Here is a 14,916-nt window from a genome sequence, read left to right as displayed (position 1 = left end):
GAGATTGAAAATTTCCCGAAAATTTCCCGAAATTTCGAGACTTGACCATCCCTAATTTGCTATGTACAGTTATGTTTAAACTTAATTTTTATAAGTATTTTACATAATGTGGTAAATTTACCATAACCCCTAACCTCAAAATCTATGCAACCTTTGTGTTATCTGAGATTCTCAGTGACCCGAGGTACTACTGTAACGTAACGGAGGAGTGTACTGTGTTGCTAATTCTGTTCAGATAAAAATCACCTAAAATGCCCAAGAAAACTACAATTTAATTAGTAAAAGTTTAATCTAACCTTGGCAAAAGTCCTGCAGATTGAGCCAACTGATTTGCCAGACACAGTAGTCTCAAGGATCCGGCTAGTCACAAAAGTGTGGAGCTTCCGTAAGGCACTCTGTAAAAAGTACAGGTTTAGTAATTAATTAATATAGCTTGGATGCTGAGGCAATTCAATCTCTAATACAAAGAGCCAAATTCCATTTAATACTAAGTGTAAATGTGATTTCATTTTGGTATGATACCGTATGGATACTAAAGATTTTGTCATGATTAAAGTCAAAAGTTTTATTCTTCTCTGGCGGTCCAGGAGGAGATAACATAATTGTCTTCTGCAAGCAAAATTCTTAACACCTTCCGCTGTAGTATGGAAATCATCATCATCCGCGATGATGGAAAAATATTGAAAATATTGTACAGCCTTATAGACATCTTCACCTTCCGCAATTGTGGTAAAGTTTTTAAAATCTCCCGCAGTCTTGCAGACATCATCATCATCTTCCACGGTCACAGAAATGTTATCAACATCCCTAGCTTTCAGGCAAAAGGGTGAATATTTGGTTTGCTTAATCTTCGCAGATACGTTCCGCTCGAGCTCCATTTTTTTACTTGGTGCTCGATCACACAGCTTTAAGATTAGGCTAAGATCAAGATCCGCCAAACACCTGTATTTTTAAACCTTTCTTCACATTTTATTCTATAAGGATTAAGGAAATTGGTTGCCATAAAATAGCTTAAGCTAGAAAGATGGTCAAATGACATTTCAATGCTTGCTTACAAAAGCTAAGGACTGGGTAGAAAGATTATTAAAAATAATTTGAAAAAATACTCGAGTTGAAAGAAACATTAGAAATAAAGTAATGTAGAGCTAACAACAGCAAACATGGCTAAATGTTAGAAGACATACCTTGAATATCTGTGGGGATGTCTGATACAAGAGACAACTGAAGGTGGAGACGATGGCACTCTCCGCCACATTCTCCATGCGGCTGCGGACCTGCTTGTGTTGGTCTTGCTGCTCTAGCCGTGTGTTCTCCAACACACTGTTGTCCACTAAAGTGAAACATCGGTCCATGAACTCCAGCACCAGGTCCTCCAACTGACTGGTGGCTGCACACACTATCTCCTCCTCCTAGACATTAGATTACACAATGAGATAAGTAAATCATCAGTCCATGAACTCCAGCACCAGGTCCTCCAACTGACTGGTGGCTGCACACACTATCTCCTCCTCCTAGACATTAGATTACACAATGAGATAAGTGAATCATCGGTCCATGAACTCCAGCACCAGGTCCTCCAACTGACTGGTGGCTGCACACACTATCTCCTCCTCCTGAGCATTAGATTACACAATGAGATAAGTAAATCATCAGTCCATGAACTCCAGCACCAGGTCCTCCAACTGACTGGTGGCTGCACACACTATCTCGTCCTCCTGAGCATTAGATTACACAATGAGATAAGTGATTCATCGGTCCATGAACTCCAGCACCAGGTCCTCCAACTGACTGGTGGCTGCACACACTATCTCCTCCTCCTGGACATTAGATTACACATGAGATAAGTGAATCATCGGTCCATGAGCTTCAGCACCAGGTCCTCCAACTGACTGGTGGCTGCACACACTATCTCCTCCTCCTGAGCATTAGATTACACATGAGATAAGTGAATCATCGGTCCATGAACTCCAGCACCAGGTCCTCCAACTGACTGGTGGCTGCAAACACTATCTCCTCCTCCTGAACATTAGATTACACATGAGATAAGTGAATCATCGGTCCATGAACTCTAGCACAAGGTCCTCCAACTGACTGGTGGCTGCACACACTATCTCCTCCTCCTGAACATTAGATTACACATGAGATAAGTGAATCATCGGTCCATGAGCTTCAGCACCAGGTCCTCCAACTGACTGGTGGCTGCACACACTATCTCCTCCTCCTGAGCATTAGATTACACATGAGATAAGTGAATCATCGGTCCATGAACTCTAGCACCAGGTCCTCCAACTGACTGGTGGCTGCAAACACTATCTCCTTCTCCTGAACATTAGATTACTCGAGATAAGTGAAACATCGGTCCATGAACTCCAGTACCAGGTCCTCCAACTGACTGATGGCGGCTTGTCTACCACCAGCAAAGTCCATGATTGTCATACAAAAACCATGTTCGTATCTGTGCGCATCAATTCGTATTTTTGTTCAATGTTAAAACTTTCATCCTCACTGAATCCATGGTTTAGTTATGTGGTTCATGGCTACTATCAAAAATTTCCTGGTCTTTTAAAATTCATGTGCAATTCACAAATGATTTCCCAGTTATCAAAATTTACAGTTCCCAGTTTACGGTCAACCAGATATCCTAAAGTAGGTTTTAACTTGCTCTATATACGTCCCGTCAAATGTTCTTGTTCTGTTTCTTTCTTTGAGTTATTATTGTGTTTGTGATGTTTTTGGATTTTTTGGTTGTTTTACGTTCTAAACCAAACATAATCAAAAAACAAACAAAACATGTAATAAGCCTTATTTATGTCTCTATTATGGTCTAGGTACCGTAGGAGAAGTAATTTTTACACATTTACTAGTTTACCTGATTACTTTGACATCACTAACAGTACAGTAAAATATCCTCAATACAAATAGTAAAAAACCATAACCTACAGTTAAAATTGCTCTACTCTCACCTCAGTCAGGTCTTTCCAATGTTCTGAGGCACCAGAACAGTCAACCAGTGGAATCATTGCAGTAAATGTGGTGAGAACCTACAACAATAGACTCATTACTTTGATATAATGGAGAATTAGCTCCTAGACTGTAATATGTAGAATGTAAGTGTTGCAATGTGTTTATGTGATGTCCAGTACCACATTTCCCATTAGGCCTACTAGGCCCAGGCCTAGGGCGCCAAATTTTAGGGGGCGCAAAATTTTAACCTCTTGAATGAATCCCACGAATGCGCCCGCACGTCATACCGGTAGCCCTGCTAGTGCTACGAACCCCCGAGTGTAGTTTGAATTTGCTGCGCTTAGTAAGCAAATCGAAGAAGAAAAAATTTTGTCTTGTTTGTGTAATATATTTATATAAGTAATATAACAGTTTTTACTATTTAATAATTTACAAGGCTATGTTGGCATATTTAAATATGTACGATGAACTGTAACCGTTTGTATTTCCCACTACCAGTTAATAATATTTGAATAAACGAATGCTATTGGACGATCGGGTCACGCCACTTCCCCAACCCATGAGTCCATGTTAACCGACACCTCTACACCTCAGTTATAGCCAGCTTCCATCCTGAGTAACTCCGGCCCGGTCGGTCGTTAGCAGTTTACAGTGTTAAACCGTAGTGCTCATTAACTTCCCGATTCCCGTAGTGTAAGACGTCAGGGTGACGTAGTGACTTAGTTACAGTGTATAAGGATAGCCCGTGTCAACGAAGGTACGTCAGGGTGACGACACTTCAGTGGCGACGAGGACAATTGGAGCAGTTTTTAACGTTCGGGAGTGAAGCGTCGGTCTACGTCCGATACTGTACGCGTGGTGTAAATGGCTTGTTTTAGCGCCATAAAAAGATTTTCGTTAGTTTGTGTGGGGAAGGAATGAACATAGAGAAGCTATTTAGTGAAGGATTTAAGTTCGGACATAAAATGGCGGGAATTATAGGAAGCGTCGGGGAGTTCGACCAGCACGAGGAAACGTGGGATTCGTATATTGAACGTTTCGAACTATTTTTAAGTTGTAATGAGGTCAGTGAAACGAAAAAGGTTAGTACGTTACTCACAGTAGTTGGTGTAAAGACGTTTAAACTTTTGCGAGATTTGTGTACACCGGACAAACCGTCTACTAAATCGTACGCTGAATTAGTGAAATTAATTAAAGACCATTTGTACCCGACCCCATCTTTCATTGCGGAACGATATAGATTCAGCTTGAGAAATCAGTTAGAAAACGAGAGTGTTTCCCAGTATATCGCGCAATTAAAGCATTTGTCGACACATTGCGAATTTGGCGCGAATTTAAATGACTATCTACGAGATCGCCTGGTTAGCGGCATTAGAAGTGATTCAATGAAGCAGAGACTTTTATCGGAATCAAATTTAACATTCGAGAAGGCAGTGCAGATGACGTCACAGTTTGAGATGGCGGAGAAGAGCGCGGCGTCACTTTCGGCGGGAAGCAGCGATGGTCACGGCGGGAGGATCCAACGCATGGCGGCGGCATCAGCTTCAGCTTCACCACGCCCATCAGGTCAGCAACCCCGCCCACGAGGTTCAGCGCATCACAACACCGGAAGAGGTAGACAACAGCAACAGCCAACATCGTCTGCAGCGGCGTCGGCGTCAACGTCAAATGATAGAGTGCAGTGGCAGTGTTTTTGTTGTGGTGACTTCGGTCACATCGGCAGGAATTGCCGTTTTAAAGGTTCGACATGTCACAAGTGCGGTAAGAAAAATCATTTAGCAAAAGTGTGTCGATCTCAGCAAAACAGTAAGTCACAGTTTCAGTTCCGTAGTAATAAGAGTGATTTTAGATATAATAGAAATAAGCAGCATAACTATGTAGATGAGGTATCTGATGATGTAAGCGTAAATGATGATATTGAGGAGAGTATAGGTAATCTGTTTGAAATTAGTGAAGGGTCCAGTAAAATAACTAAGGTTGATCCTTTCAAAACAGAGGTTATTCTTGAGAACAAATCAGTAACTTTTGAAGTTGACACGGGTGCGTCAGTAACTGTAGTAAGCGAGGCTTATTATAAAGATAATTTGAGTACTTTGAAATTGTTTCCTACTGACGTAAAGTTAAGCTCCTACACTAATGTACCAATTTACCCTGTGGGTAAGCTAGAGGTAAATGTTCAGTTCAGAGATAAAAACCGAACTTTAAGCTTGTACATAATTAAGGACGGAGCTCATCCCCTTATGGGACGAGACTGGATAAAGGAGTTAGGAGTAGAAATTTCTTTCAAAAATATTGAGGAATTATTTGTTGCTAAAACTGAATCAAAGAGTAAACATGAAAGTTTAGTTAAGGAACTAGTAAACGAGTTTCCTGAAGTTTTTTCAGATCAATTAGGGCAATGTAACTGTAAGCCCGTAAAACTGGTTGTAAAAGAAAATGCCATTGCTAAATATCATCGACCCAGATCACTACCCTACACCCTTAAGGCTAAGGTAGAAAAAGAACTAGAACGTTTGGTGGAGTCCGATATTTTAGTCCCAGTTTGCAGTTCAGAGTATGGATCGCCTATTGTGCCAGTTCCTAAAAAGGATGGTAGCATTAGGATTTGTGGGGACTTAGGCATGTTAACGCACAATTAGAAATTGATAGGTACCCCATTCCTAGGGTCGAAGATTTGTTTACAGAACTTCAAAAAGGGGAATTTTTCAGTAAGATCGATCTAAGTCAAGCCTATATGCAGTTAAGATTAGATGAGTCATCACAAAAGCTGTGTACAATCAGTACACATAAGGGGTTGTTTGCGTACAAAAGATTGCCTTATGGCATAGCATCAGCAGTAGGTATCTTTCAAAGAGTCATCGAACAAGCTTTGCAAGGGTTGCAAGGTGTGAAATGTTTTTTGGACGATATAATTGTATCAGGACCAAATGACGAAGTACATTTAAATAGACTAAGGGAAGTTTGTTCACGCCTCAAGGCTGTAGGTTTCACAGTGAAACAAGATAAGTGTAAATTTTTTGCATCAAAATTGGAGTTTTTGGGGTTTACTATAGACAAACATGGGCTTCACACCTCGCAAGCCAAGATAAAAGCGATTGTCGATGCCCCTGTACCGAGAAATGTGACAGAAGTAAAATCATTTGTGGGTCTAGTCAACTATTACTCTAAGTTTGTCCCCAATATTGCGGGTGTTTTGAGACCTTTGTATGACCTTTTGAAGAAAGATGTAGAATTTTGTTTTGATGACGAGTGTATGAAATCGTTTAAGAAAGTTAAAGAGCTATTGTGTACGGCTCCTGTGCTAGCACACTATGACCCCCAAGCACCAGTAATACTTACAGTAGATGCAAGTAACTATGGTCTAGGTTGTATTCTCAGTATAATAGACAAAGATGGTACTGAAAAACCAGTAAGTTTTGCATCACGTACATTGAACCAAGCAGAGCAAAACTATTCACAAATTGATAAGGAGGCATTAGCTGTAGTTTATGGTGTTAAGAAATTCCACCAGTATTTGTACGGGAAGCATTTTACCCTTAAGAGTGACCACAAAACCCTTATTAGTATTTTTGGACCTAAGAAAGGCTTGCCTGTGTTCGCAGCCAGTAGATTACAGAGATACGCCCTGTTCCTGTCAGGGTATGATTTTGACATAAAATATGTTAGGTCAGACAACAATAGCGCCGATGCGTTGTCTAGGTTACCGCTTAAAGTGTCCCCAGCAGATGAGGAACCCGAATTGTTGTGGTTAGGTACTTATTTACACTTTGTTAACACGTTCGCTGCTACGGACGTTCCGGAACGTCAGCCGGGCCACGGCGCCAGGAGCTAAGAACGTTCCAGAACGTCACCGTTCATTGTTGTTTAACGTTGCTATGGATAAGCCAGCACGTCACAAGCGTTCTATATTTCTTTGCAGCTCGTGGGGACGTACTTTTCTGACAATAAAAAATATAGTTTCCCAAATCACCACCAGGGTTGTTTGGAACAGGGCTTTGTTTTACCTCTTTCCTGCTAGATAGCGACACTACTTTACCGACTGTAACCTGGGTAGTGCTGCTATCTATCAGAATCACTTATTACTAAATCCAATGCCAGTATTATTGCAGAACATTGCCATCCAGTATAACTACTGTTGTTTTTACTGTAATTCAGTGTATCGGTGGCAATGTAACGCAGCGGCCGAGCGTTAGTTCAGCAACTGGCGCCGTCCCGGCATCTAGCGCTCAGCAGCGAACGTGTTAAAGAGAGCTCAGTACCAGTGACATGTGATCAAATTAGAGTAGAAACACAAAAAGACCCGTTATTACGGAGAGTGTTAGGCTATGTCATGTTTGGGTGGCCAAATTTTGTCCCTAAAGAGGAATTTGAATTGTTCCCATTTTATCAGAGGAGGGAGGAACTAGCTGTCGAGCAAGGTGTTTTGATGTGGGGGTACAAGGTAATTGTTCCCAGTAGTTTGAGAAGTTATGTTTTGAATGAACTTCATGCGTCTCATCTGGGCATAACTAAAATGAAGTCTGTTGCGCGTTCTTATTTTTGGTATCCAAGTCTAGACAAAGACATAGAGAACCTTGCTAACAGCTGTTCGTCCTGTCTTCTTGAAAGACCAAATCCTAGTAAAGCCGAATTGCATCATTGGCATTACCCGAGTAGACCATGGGCTAGGTTACATGTAGATCACTTAGGCCCATTCAAAGGAAAGTTGTATCTGATAGTAGTTGACGCACATTCAAAGTGGCTGGAAGTTTTCGAAACTAGTTCGACTTCAGCCAATCACACTATAAATCACCTTCGTGATTTGTTTGCACGGTTTGGTTTGCCAGAATCAATCCATAGTGACAACGGTCCTCCATTCAGTTCAATGGAGTTTGCCTCATTCTTGAAACATAACGGTATCAAGCACACAACGTCGGCTCCGTACCATGCTCAAAGTAACGGACAGGCCGAGAACTCGGTTAAGTATGCTAAGGCAAAGTTAAAATGTGCATTTAGGGAAAATGTAAATACTTCTGTAGCCTTAAGTAGAATTCTTTTTGACTATCGCAATTCTGTGCACATGACCACTAATGAGACACCTGCTATGTTAATGTTTAACAGACCTTTGAGAACCCGATTAGACCTACTCAGACCTAATTTGTCTGAGACTGTACATAGACAACAACAAGCTCAAAAGATGTATGCTAGGGGTAGTAAGACTCGATATCTGTTTGAAAACCAAAATGTATTGATTAGAGATTATAGATCTAAGGATAAGTGGATTGAAGGATGTGTGGTTAGACAGATAAGTCCAACTATGTATATAGTTAAGTTAAGTTCGGGTGTTACGTGGAAAAGACACATTGATCAGCTGATAGCTATCGACAGTGGCCCAGTGTTGACATCAGACGCAGACAACAGGCCCACAGCAACTACAGTCATCGCGCGCCCAGCTGTTCAGAGTACACCAGCTGAGCGTGACGTCAGTCCTATGACGCGCGAGCTTCCGGGACATAGTACGCGCTCGTCCCTCTCTCCCACCACTCCGCGGCGCTCTATGGTTCCACAAACAGCTGATCGCAACTCACCACCAGCTGTACACCGTACACCTGTACAACACCGTACGTCCACTACACCACAGAGACGTTATCCCATGAGAGCTAGGAAACCAGTCGAGAGAATAGATTTATAATTAGTTTGTTTTGTTGTCATATAACGGTTGTTGTGTTTGTGTGTTGTTAGGTTGTTTTATTTATGTATTTGTTTGTCAGCATTTATATTCTATCTGTTTACTGATACTGAAATTGAAAAATAATTATTGGTCACATTTTATGGTCAGATTTAAAGGGGAGGAATGTAATATATTTATATAAGTAATATAACAGATTTTACTATTTAATAATTTACAAGGCTATGTTGGCAATATTTAAATATGTACGTTGAACTGTAACCGTTTGTATTTCCCACTACCAGTTAATAATATTTGAATAAACGAATGCTATTGGACGATCGGGTCACGCCACTTCCCCAACCCATGAGTCCATGTTAACCGACACCTCTACACCTCAGTTATAGCCAGCTTCCATCCTGAGTAACTCCGGCCCGGTCGGTCGTTAGCAGTTTACAGTGTTAAACCGTAGTGCTCATTAACTTCCCGATTCCCGTAGTGTAAGACGTCAGGGTGACGTAGTGACTTAGTTACAGTGTATAAGGATAGCACCGTGTCAACGAAGGTACGTCAGGGTGACGACATTTCAGTTTGGTACTGCCATGTTGGAAATAACCTGCTCTTTCGCGTGGGATATTTCGTTTTGCTGCAGTCCCAACGACATCCATGCAGCGACTGCCAAAAAAAAGATGTGTAATTCACTCCTGTTAACTAACCTGATTGACCAGGTTGTGTCATTCTGTTATGTTTATATGCTTTGTTAGTAAACAACATCGAATCGTTCTGGTAATTTCGCTTAGAGACGATGAAATAGGGAATATTTAGAAAACGACAATTTTAATGAAGTTTCGGGACATGAATGTTGCCCATCAGAAACATATTTTGTGGGATTGAGATATTCTGACAGAAGATATTTATCATTGTTCAGTTAATCTCATTGGAGGTGTAGTATTAGGGACAGGTTATATGCCAATTACTGTCAAGTTTAATATGATATTATACATTGTAAAAGAGTTGATCTTTTTTAAATATCAACAGATTATCCTTGTATATACTTCTCAATGACAATGATCGTGACATTATTTACATTTTTCGGCAGGAGGGCGCAACTGTTTTGTGTGCCTAGTAGTAAAGCCCTGTTTAGGCTTACACGAGGCCAGTTGGCAGGCAGGCTACAATAATTAGTGAATTTCAAGTTACCTGAGGCAGGTAACCTACCTGCCTACTGGCCTTATTCAAACGTTGCTTTAGTGACTATAACTTTTAAGCCATCATAATGGTACTCACATACAAGCTCTAACAGCGGTTTTAGATAGATTTCTTTCTATTTACATTAAAATGTTAGTTTATGATTAGGTGTCTGTCGGCCAGCCTTTCTTACTTTGAGTCTGGTAACAAATTTGGCCTTCAGGATGCTTTGGCAATTGTACACTATTGAGGTAATATGGTATTGTACATGATCTCGCCCTCATCATGGTGAAATTGTGAACATCTTCCATGTTCATGGATGGATCTTCCAGTCTAGACAAAATCGTGAACGTCTGCTCAGGATTGCGGCAAAACTGTCAATCATCAATTTTCAATCAAAATCTTCTCTAATCGGCTTTCTGTGATCGTCAAAATAAAAGCTCAGCTTGGCTTGATCAAACCCAAGCTTGGCCTGAAACGACCCCTCAGTCCAACTGTTGATCCGAACCAACCTGAAAATATTGGAGACATGCAGACTCCTATTTATGATATAGACTTATGAGATAAATGTACCTGGAAGGTGATGAAACACTTGCGTATATCATTGGGGTCGATGCCAGGCAGTATAGCCATTAGCAGAGGGATAACGTGGGTGGGGCCCTCCTTGTAGTCATTAGGCTCTATCATGGGCCGAGCTACTGACACCAGACTCAGCATGGCTGCAGTGTACTTGTGAGGCTCAGTGAGAGAGTCCAGGGTATTGTACATGCTGTAGACAAAAGGAACAGTGTCAAATACTCAACACCAAAAGAGTGAGATAGAGAAACATTTTGTAAAGGTCATCTGCTATCCACCATTGCATTACTCATTGTGTTAGGGGTTATATATAAATAATACTGTTTTAGGATTAAGATATTATTACAATTTTATGATTTTTAGTGTGTAACAAGTTAAAGTTAGAGTAGCCTACACAAAACAAACAAAATACAGTAACTTCAAATATCCAAATCACCGATTTTCCAAATTGCTTCCAGAACAAATTTTAAGAACTGAAAACCCCAATTAATAAGAGTTGTTGTTAAAGAATGCAGAAGACGAGATCACGGTAAAATAAAAAATCTCTCCCATGAACAGTAGACATAATTATCGTCTCCCACGGTCACAAACACATTGTCATTGTTTTTTGCGATCACGGAAAATCGTGAACATCTTCAACGATCTTGTAGACATCATCATCGTCTCCTGCGGTTACAAAACCATCATCATCGTTTTCTGTAGCTATGGCAAAGTGTTAAAGGTATCACAGTGGCATGTAGACATGATCATCGTCTCCCACTGTCATAGAACATTGACATTGTTTTCTGCGATCACGGCGAAATCTTTAACATCTTCTGCGGTCTTCTTACACAGCCGCAGTGTATGATCAAAATTTTGCGGTGATTGCCAGGAAGACGATGATAATGATCCCATGAATGTAGGATGTGTTTCTGGCTTTCGCCATCACAGGAGACAAGTTTCTTATACTGCTGAGTGATATTAAGAATTTTCCCCGACTACGGAAGACAGTAACAGTAGAATATATACATCAACATGAAAAAATGAACCAATTGAAACTGTTACTATCCACTCTAAAGAAAATAAACACACTATATTAGTTAATAATAATATAAAAATAAAAATCATAGGAAATTACTGGGTTTTTCATGGACAACCATGGTCTGTCTCGTTGGCCCTCATATATTTCCTATAAAATAAAGCATAACATACTGTTGTAAAATATTTGTAGTAATTTAAATAACAAAATTTTAAACTGAACTACAAAATATATACTTTTATTAACAAACTAGCAGTTACCCAGCACGCGTTGTTGCGCTAACAACTATTATTTTAAATAATTTTAAACTTTAACCTTAAAACCCTCTGGGGCGGAGCCTTTTTGACGGATCTGCTCCAAACTTCACACAAATCATCCTTGAATAATGCTTAATAATGCCTGAAAGTTTCATTACAATGTGTCTAGCGGTTTCAGAGTCCATAAGGTACATACATACATACATACATAGTTCCTCTTTTATAGATATAGCTAATTTCAATACCACTGTAATTGCATATACAGTTTAAACAATATAATTTACTTTCTATTATTTGTAGCTGGGAGTAATGAACCCAGGTATATAAACCTCTCAATTGCTATCTACACAGTAGGAACCAACAATGTAAGTTATTGGCATGAGATCAAGTGTGATAGTAAAGATCAATAGAGCAGGCTATATGTAGAATGGCTTGGCACACAACATAGAACTCTTTTATAGATTTTGTTAAAAACTTGGGTGTTATAGGAATTAAAGTGAACTGTCTTCCTACTTTTCCCTATTGACTTTAGCAGGCTGATCTACTAGTTACTTAGACTAACTCTATGTAATTTAGACTAATAAACTTTACAGAACTATATTCCTTGCCAACTCTATTGAAACTACGTTATTTCACGATTCTGAATCAACCACTTGACAGATTTTCATTGTTTTGGAGTTGAAGGAAAGATAATTTTTAGATCTAGGGAATGTCGAAGCCATAGCCTAATTTTAGTTTACGTTTTCAGTTTTTTGGAAATAAAGGTTTAATTTGTTTAAAGTCTAGCAGCCGATGCTAACATTCTAGACTAGCTTTTGGTATATTATTATTTGCTTAATGCAACAGCTGTAAACATTCAGCGTTTGTGACACAAAATTCAGCATTTGGATAAAAATCAAATTACATGCATAGGTTTGACTTATTTATACCATGTGTAGTGCTGTAATCATTGATGCGTTCATTTATTTGGTAACAGATTATTTAAATATAGCCTACATAGTCAAATACTAGATTTTCTAATTTATTTCTTGGAGAAATCTTTAAAATCTTGGGTTTGTCTCAGTACAATATACAGTAATTTGCTTAAACTAACAGCTGGATGGATTTTAAAATCTTCTATAGAACTATGAGGTTATTTTATTTAGTCTATGATTTTGTCATTGATTATAGGAAATAAGTAAGATTAGTAGCTAGATAAGTAGACTACAGAGATAAGTAAGACCATTATTGCTGTATACAAATGGAAGCTCTGTCCACAAGCCTTTAACGAAAAATCTGTCTAAGGTGGTCACATGATTGTTTACAGGATGATTTTCCCTATTAAAACTGTCACAATTTTTGTCTATTCTTGTAAACTAGCTGTTTTGAATTCAGGAATCAAGGTATAACTATAAGTGACAATCTCTATCCTTTACACAGTAGAGGTGCTGAAGCCACCTTCTGTGTTAAGCAAAGGTGCAACAGGCAGCTCCACTGCCCGCGGAATTTTAATTCACCGCGATTCATTAACCAAAATTTCAACTTAACTTTTACATTTACATTTTTTTTTGTTTATCCTTTAGTTTAGCCTTTAGGCAGGTGTAAAGTGAGAAGTTAAATTCTCAACCGAACCTGGCCGCCGTCGCTGCATCGCAGGCAGTAGAGTGGGAGCCGATCGGATTACTTTTTATACTTTACTTTACTTTAATACTTTATATTTAAATTAATTACTTCAATTACATTCTACATCCACATTTCTTTCTCCAGCTTTTAACAATAGTTATTGATATTTCGGAATAGTGAACCATCATTTAAGTTAAAATTAATACATGTTTCTTAGGTAAACAAATACATTCACAGTTTTGCAAGCGAATTATTCTTAAATCTGAATTTTCTAAACATAACACTTCAGTAATAATAAAAAACTAACTGTGTTTTATTTTCTCTGTTATCTAAACTCTCAGCGACAAATAAATTTAAAAAATGTATCTTCAAAAATATCACTTAAAAGGCCTTAAAACACGAATTAAGTTTTATTTTCCTCTCTAAATTGTAAACTGTTAAGTTAAGACATCATTCATAAATATATAATTATCCTTCCAAACAAAAATTATTGAAAACATAATTCATGTAAATCATTAAACAAATAAAAAATACTTGGGAAACAATGTATAATAAATCTACTGGCCTTAAAACGTAATTGTTTTATTTACGAAGATTCTAAATTCTTATATGTGAATTTTTCACAAAACAATTTTACTATATAGGTGAAGCCCCACAATGTAATATTTTGTGCTTATAGTTTTTGTTAACAAAACAAAATGATTTTGTTCAGGGTCTTGTTTTGAGAAGTGTTCATTATCTTTAAAAATGTCCGTACCAATACAACGTTTCATTACTTTACTTAAGATAACAAAACGTGCAATACAAACAAACACAACTAGTTGAGATGGCTGTATAAGCCCCCCAAGACGTCTGCCTCTAGGGAGACTCATTGCCACCAGAGGTTCCGGCGTTTCAAGGTCGGCTTCAGTCTGCGCTCCACATTGCCACTCTATGGTATGCCTTGCTCGCTGTTTGAATTACAGAACCCCAGTAACCGAAATAAAGGGGGGAGAGCCGTTTCGGATAACCAATCTTTCGGTTAACCTGTCATATGCTAAAAATAGCCTATGTATTACCTCGGTGAGTTGGGAAAATGAATTTAAAACAATGTCTATATAATACAGTATTTTATTTCAGCTACATAAATGTTAAAATGGGCTAGAAAATACTTCAAACTATAAAACTGAAGTTACTAAAGCATTTTACATTACGTATTACTTATACTTTAGCCCTGTATTATTTTATGGAACCTTTTCGGTTAACCGGTGTTCTACTGTATATCCAATTATAATCGACTACTTGATTCCCTTACCCAGGACGGGCAAACAGCTAGTTTATCTTATCTTTGGATAAGAATTATTTTATACAATTGCTAAAATAATCATCCTTTATTTTAAAAACAATAGGAAAAATATTATTTTCTTCTAAATAATACCTAAAATAACTTCCAGACTCCATAGTTTTCTTCGTGGAAAGGCTCTAGGTCAGGATTTTGAATTGTGGAATTAAGAGGATAGCAGGTAGCTTACCTTTAGAAGAAGTACTGGTAGCCCATGGAACACATAGAAGACAAAGAGAAACACAATATTGCGTCCTCTGGGGGACTTTGTCAGGTGTAGAGAAAGGGAAAGAGAGTTGTTATGTGTTCAATGACCTGTACTTCTTCTAAAGGTAAGCTAGCT

The 14,916-nt window shown here is 38.8% G+C and overlaps 1 protein-coding gene across 1 annotated transcript in view; it reads right to left on the bottom strand.

The window, feature by feature from the left end:
• The window catches only part of LOC128986661 (proteasome activator complex subunit 4-like), a 110,491-nt gene that overhangs the window by 78,316 nt on the left and 17,259 nt on the right, over window positions 1–14,916 (bottom strand). The window contains exons 9-12 of the mRNA XM_054407141.1: window positions 10,373–10,568; window positions 2,964–3,041; window positions 1,185–1,409; window positions 297–395 (exon numbers count right to left, since the gene is read on the bottom strand). Of these exons, the coding sequence (XP_054263116.1) occupies window positions 297–395; window positions 1,185–1,409; window positions 2,964–3,041; window positions 10,373–10,568 (598 nt within the window). The remainder of the gene's footprint in view (window positions 1–296; window positions 396–1,184; window positions 1,410–2,963; window positions 3,042–10,372; window positions 10,569–14,916) is intronic.

Source organism: Macrosteles quadrilineatus, unplaced genomic scaffold (assembly GCF_028750875.1).
Source record: "Macrosteles quadrilineatus isolate MER2022 unplaced genomic scaffold, UCM_ALF_1.0 Scaffold_1__1_contigs__length_201487025, whole genome shotgun sequence".
Lineage (NCBI taxonomy): Eukaryota > Metazoa > Arthropoda > Insecta > Hemiptera > Cicadellidae > Macrosteles > Macrosteles quadrilineatus.
The sequence above is the reverse complement of the archived record's forward strand: the minus strand, read 5'-3'. Positions and strand labels throughout refer to the sequence as shown.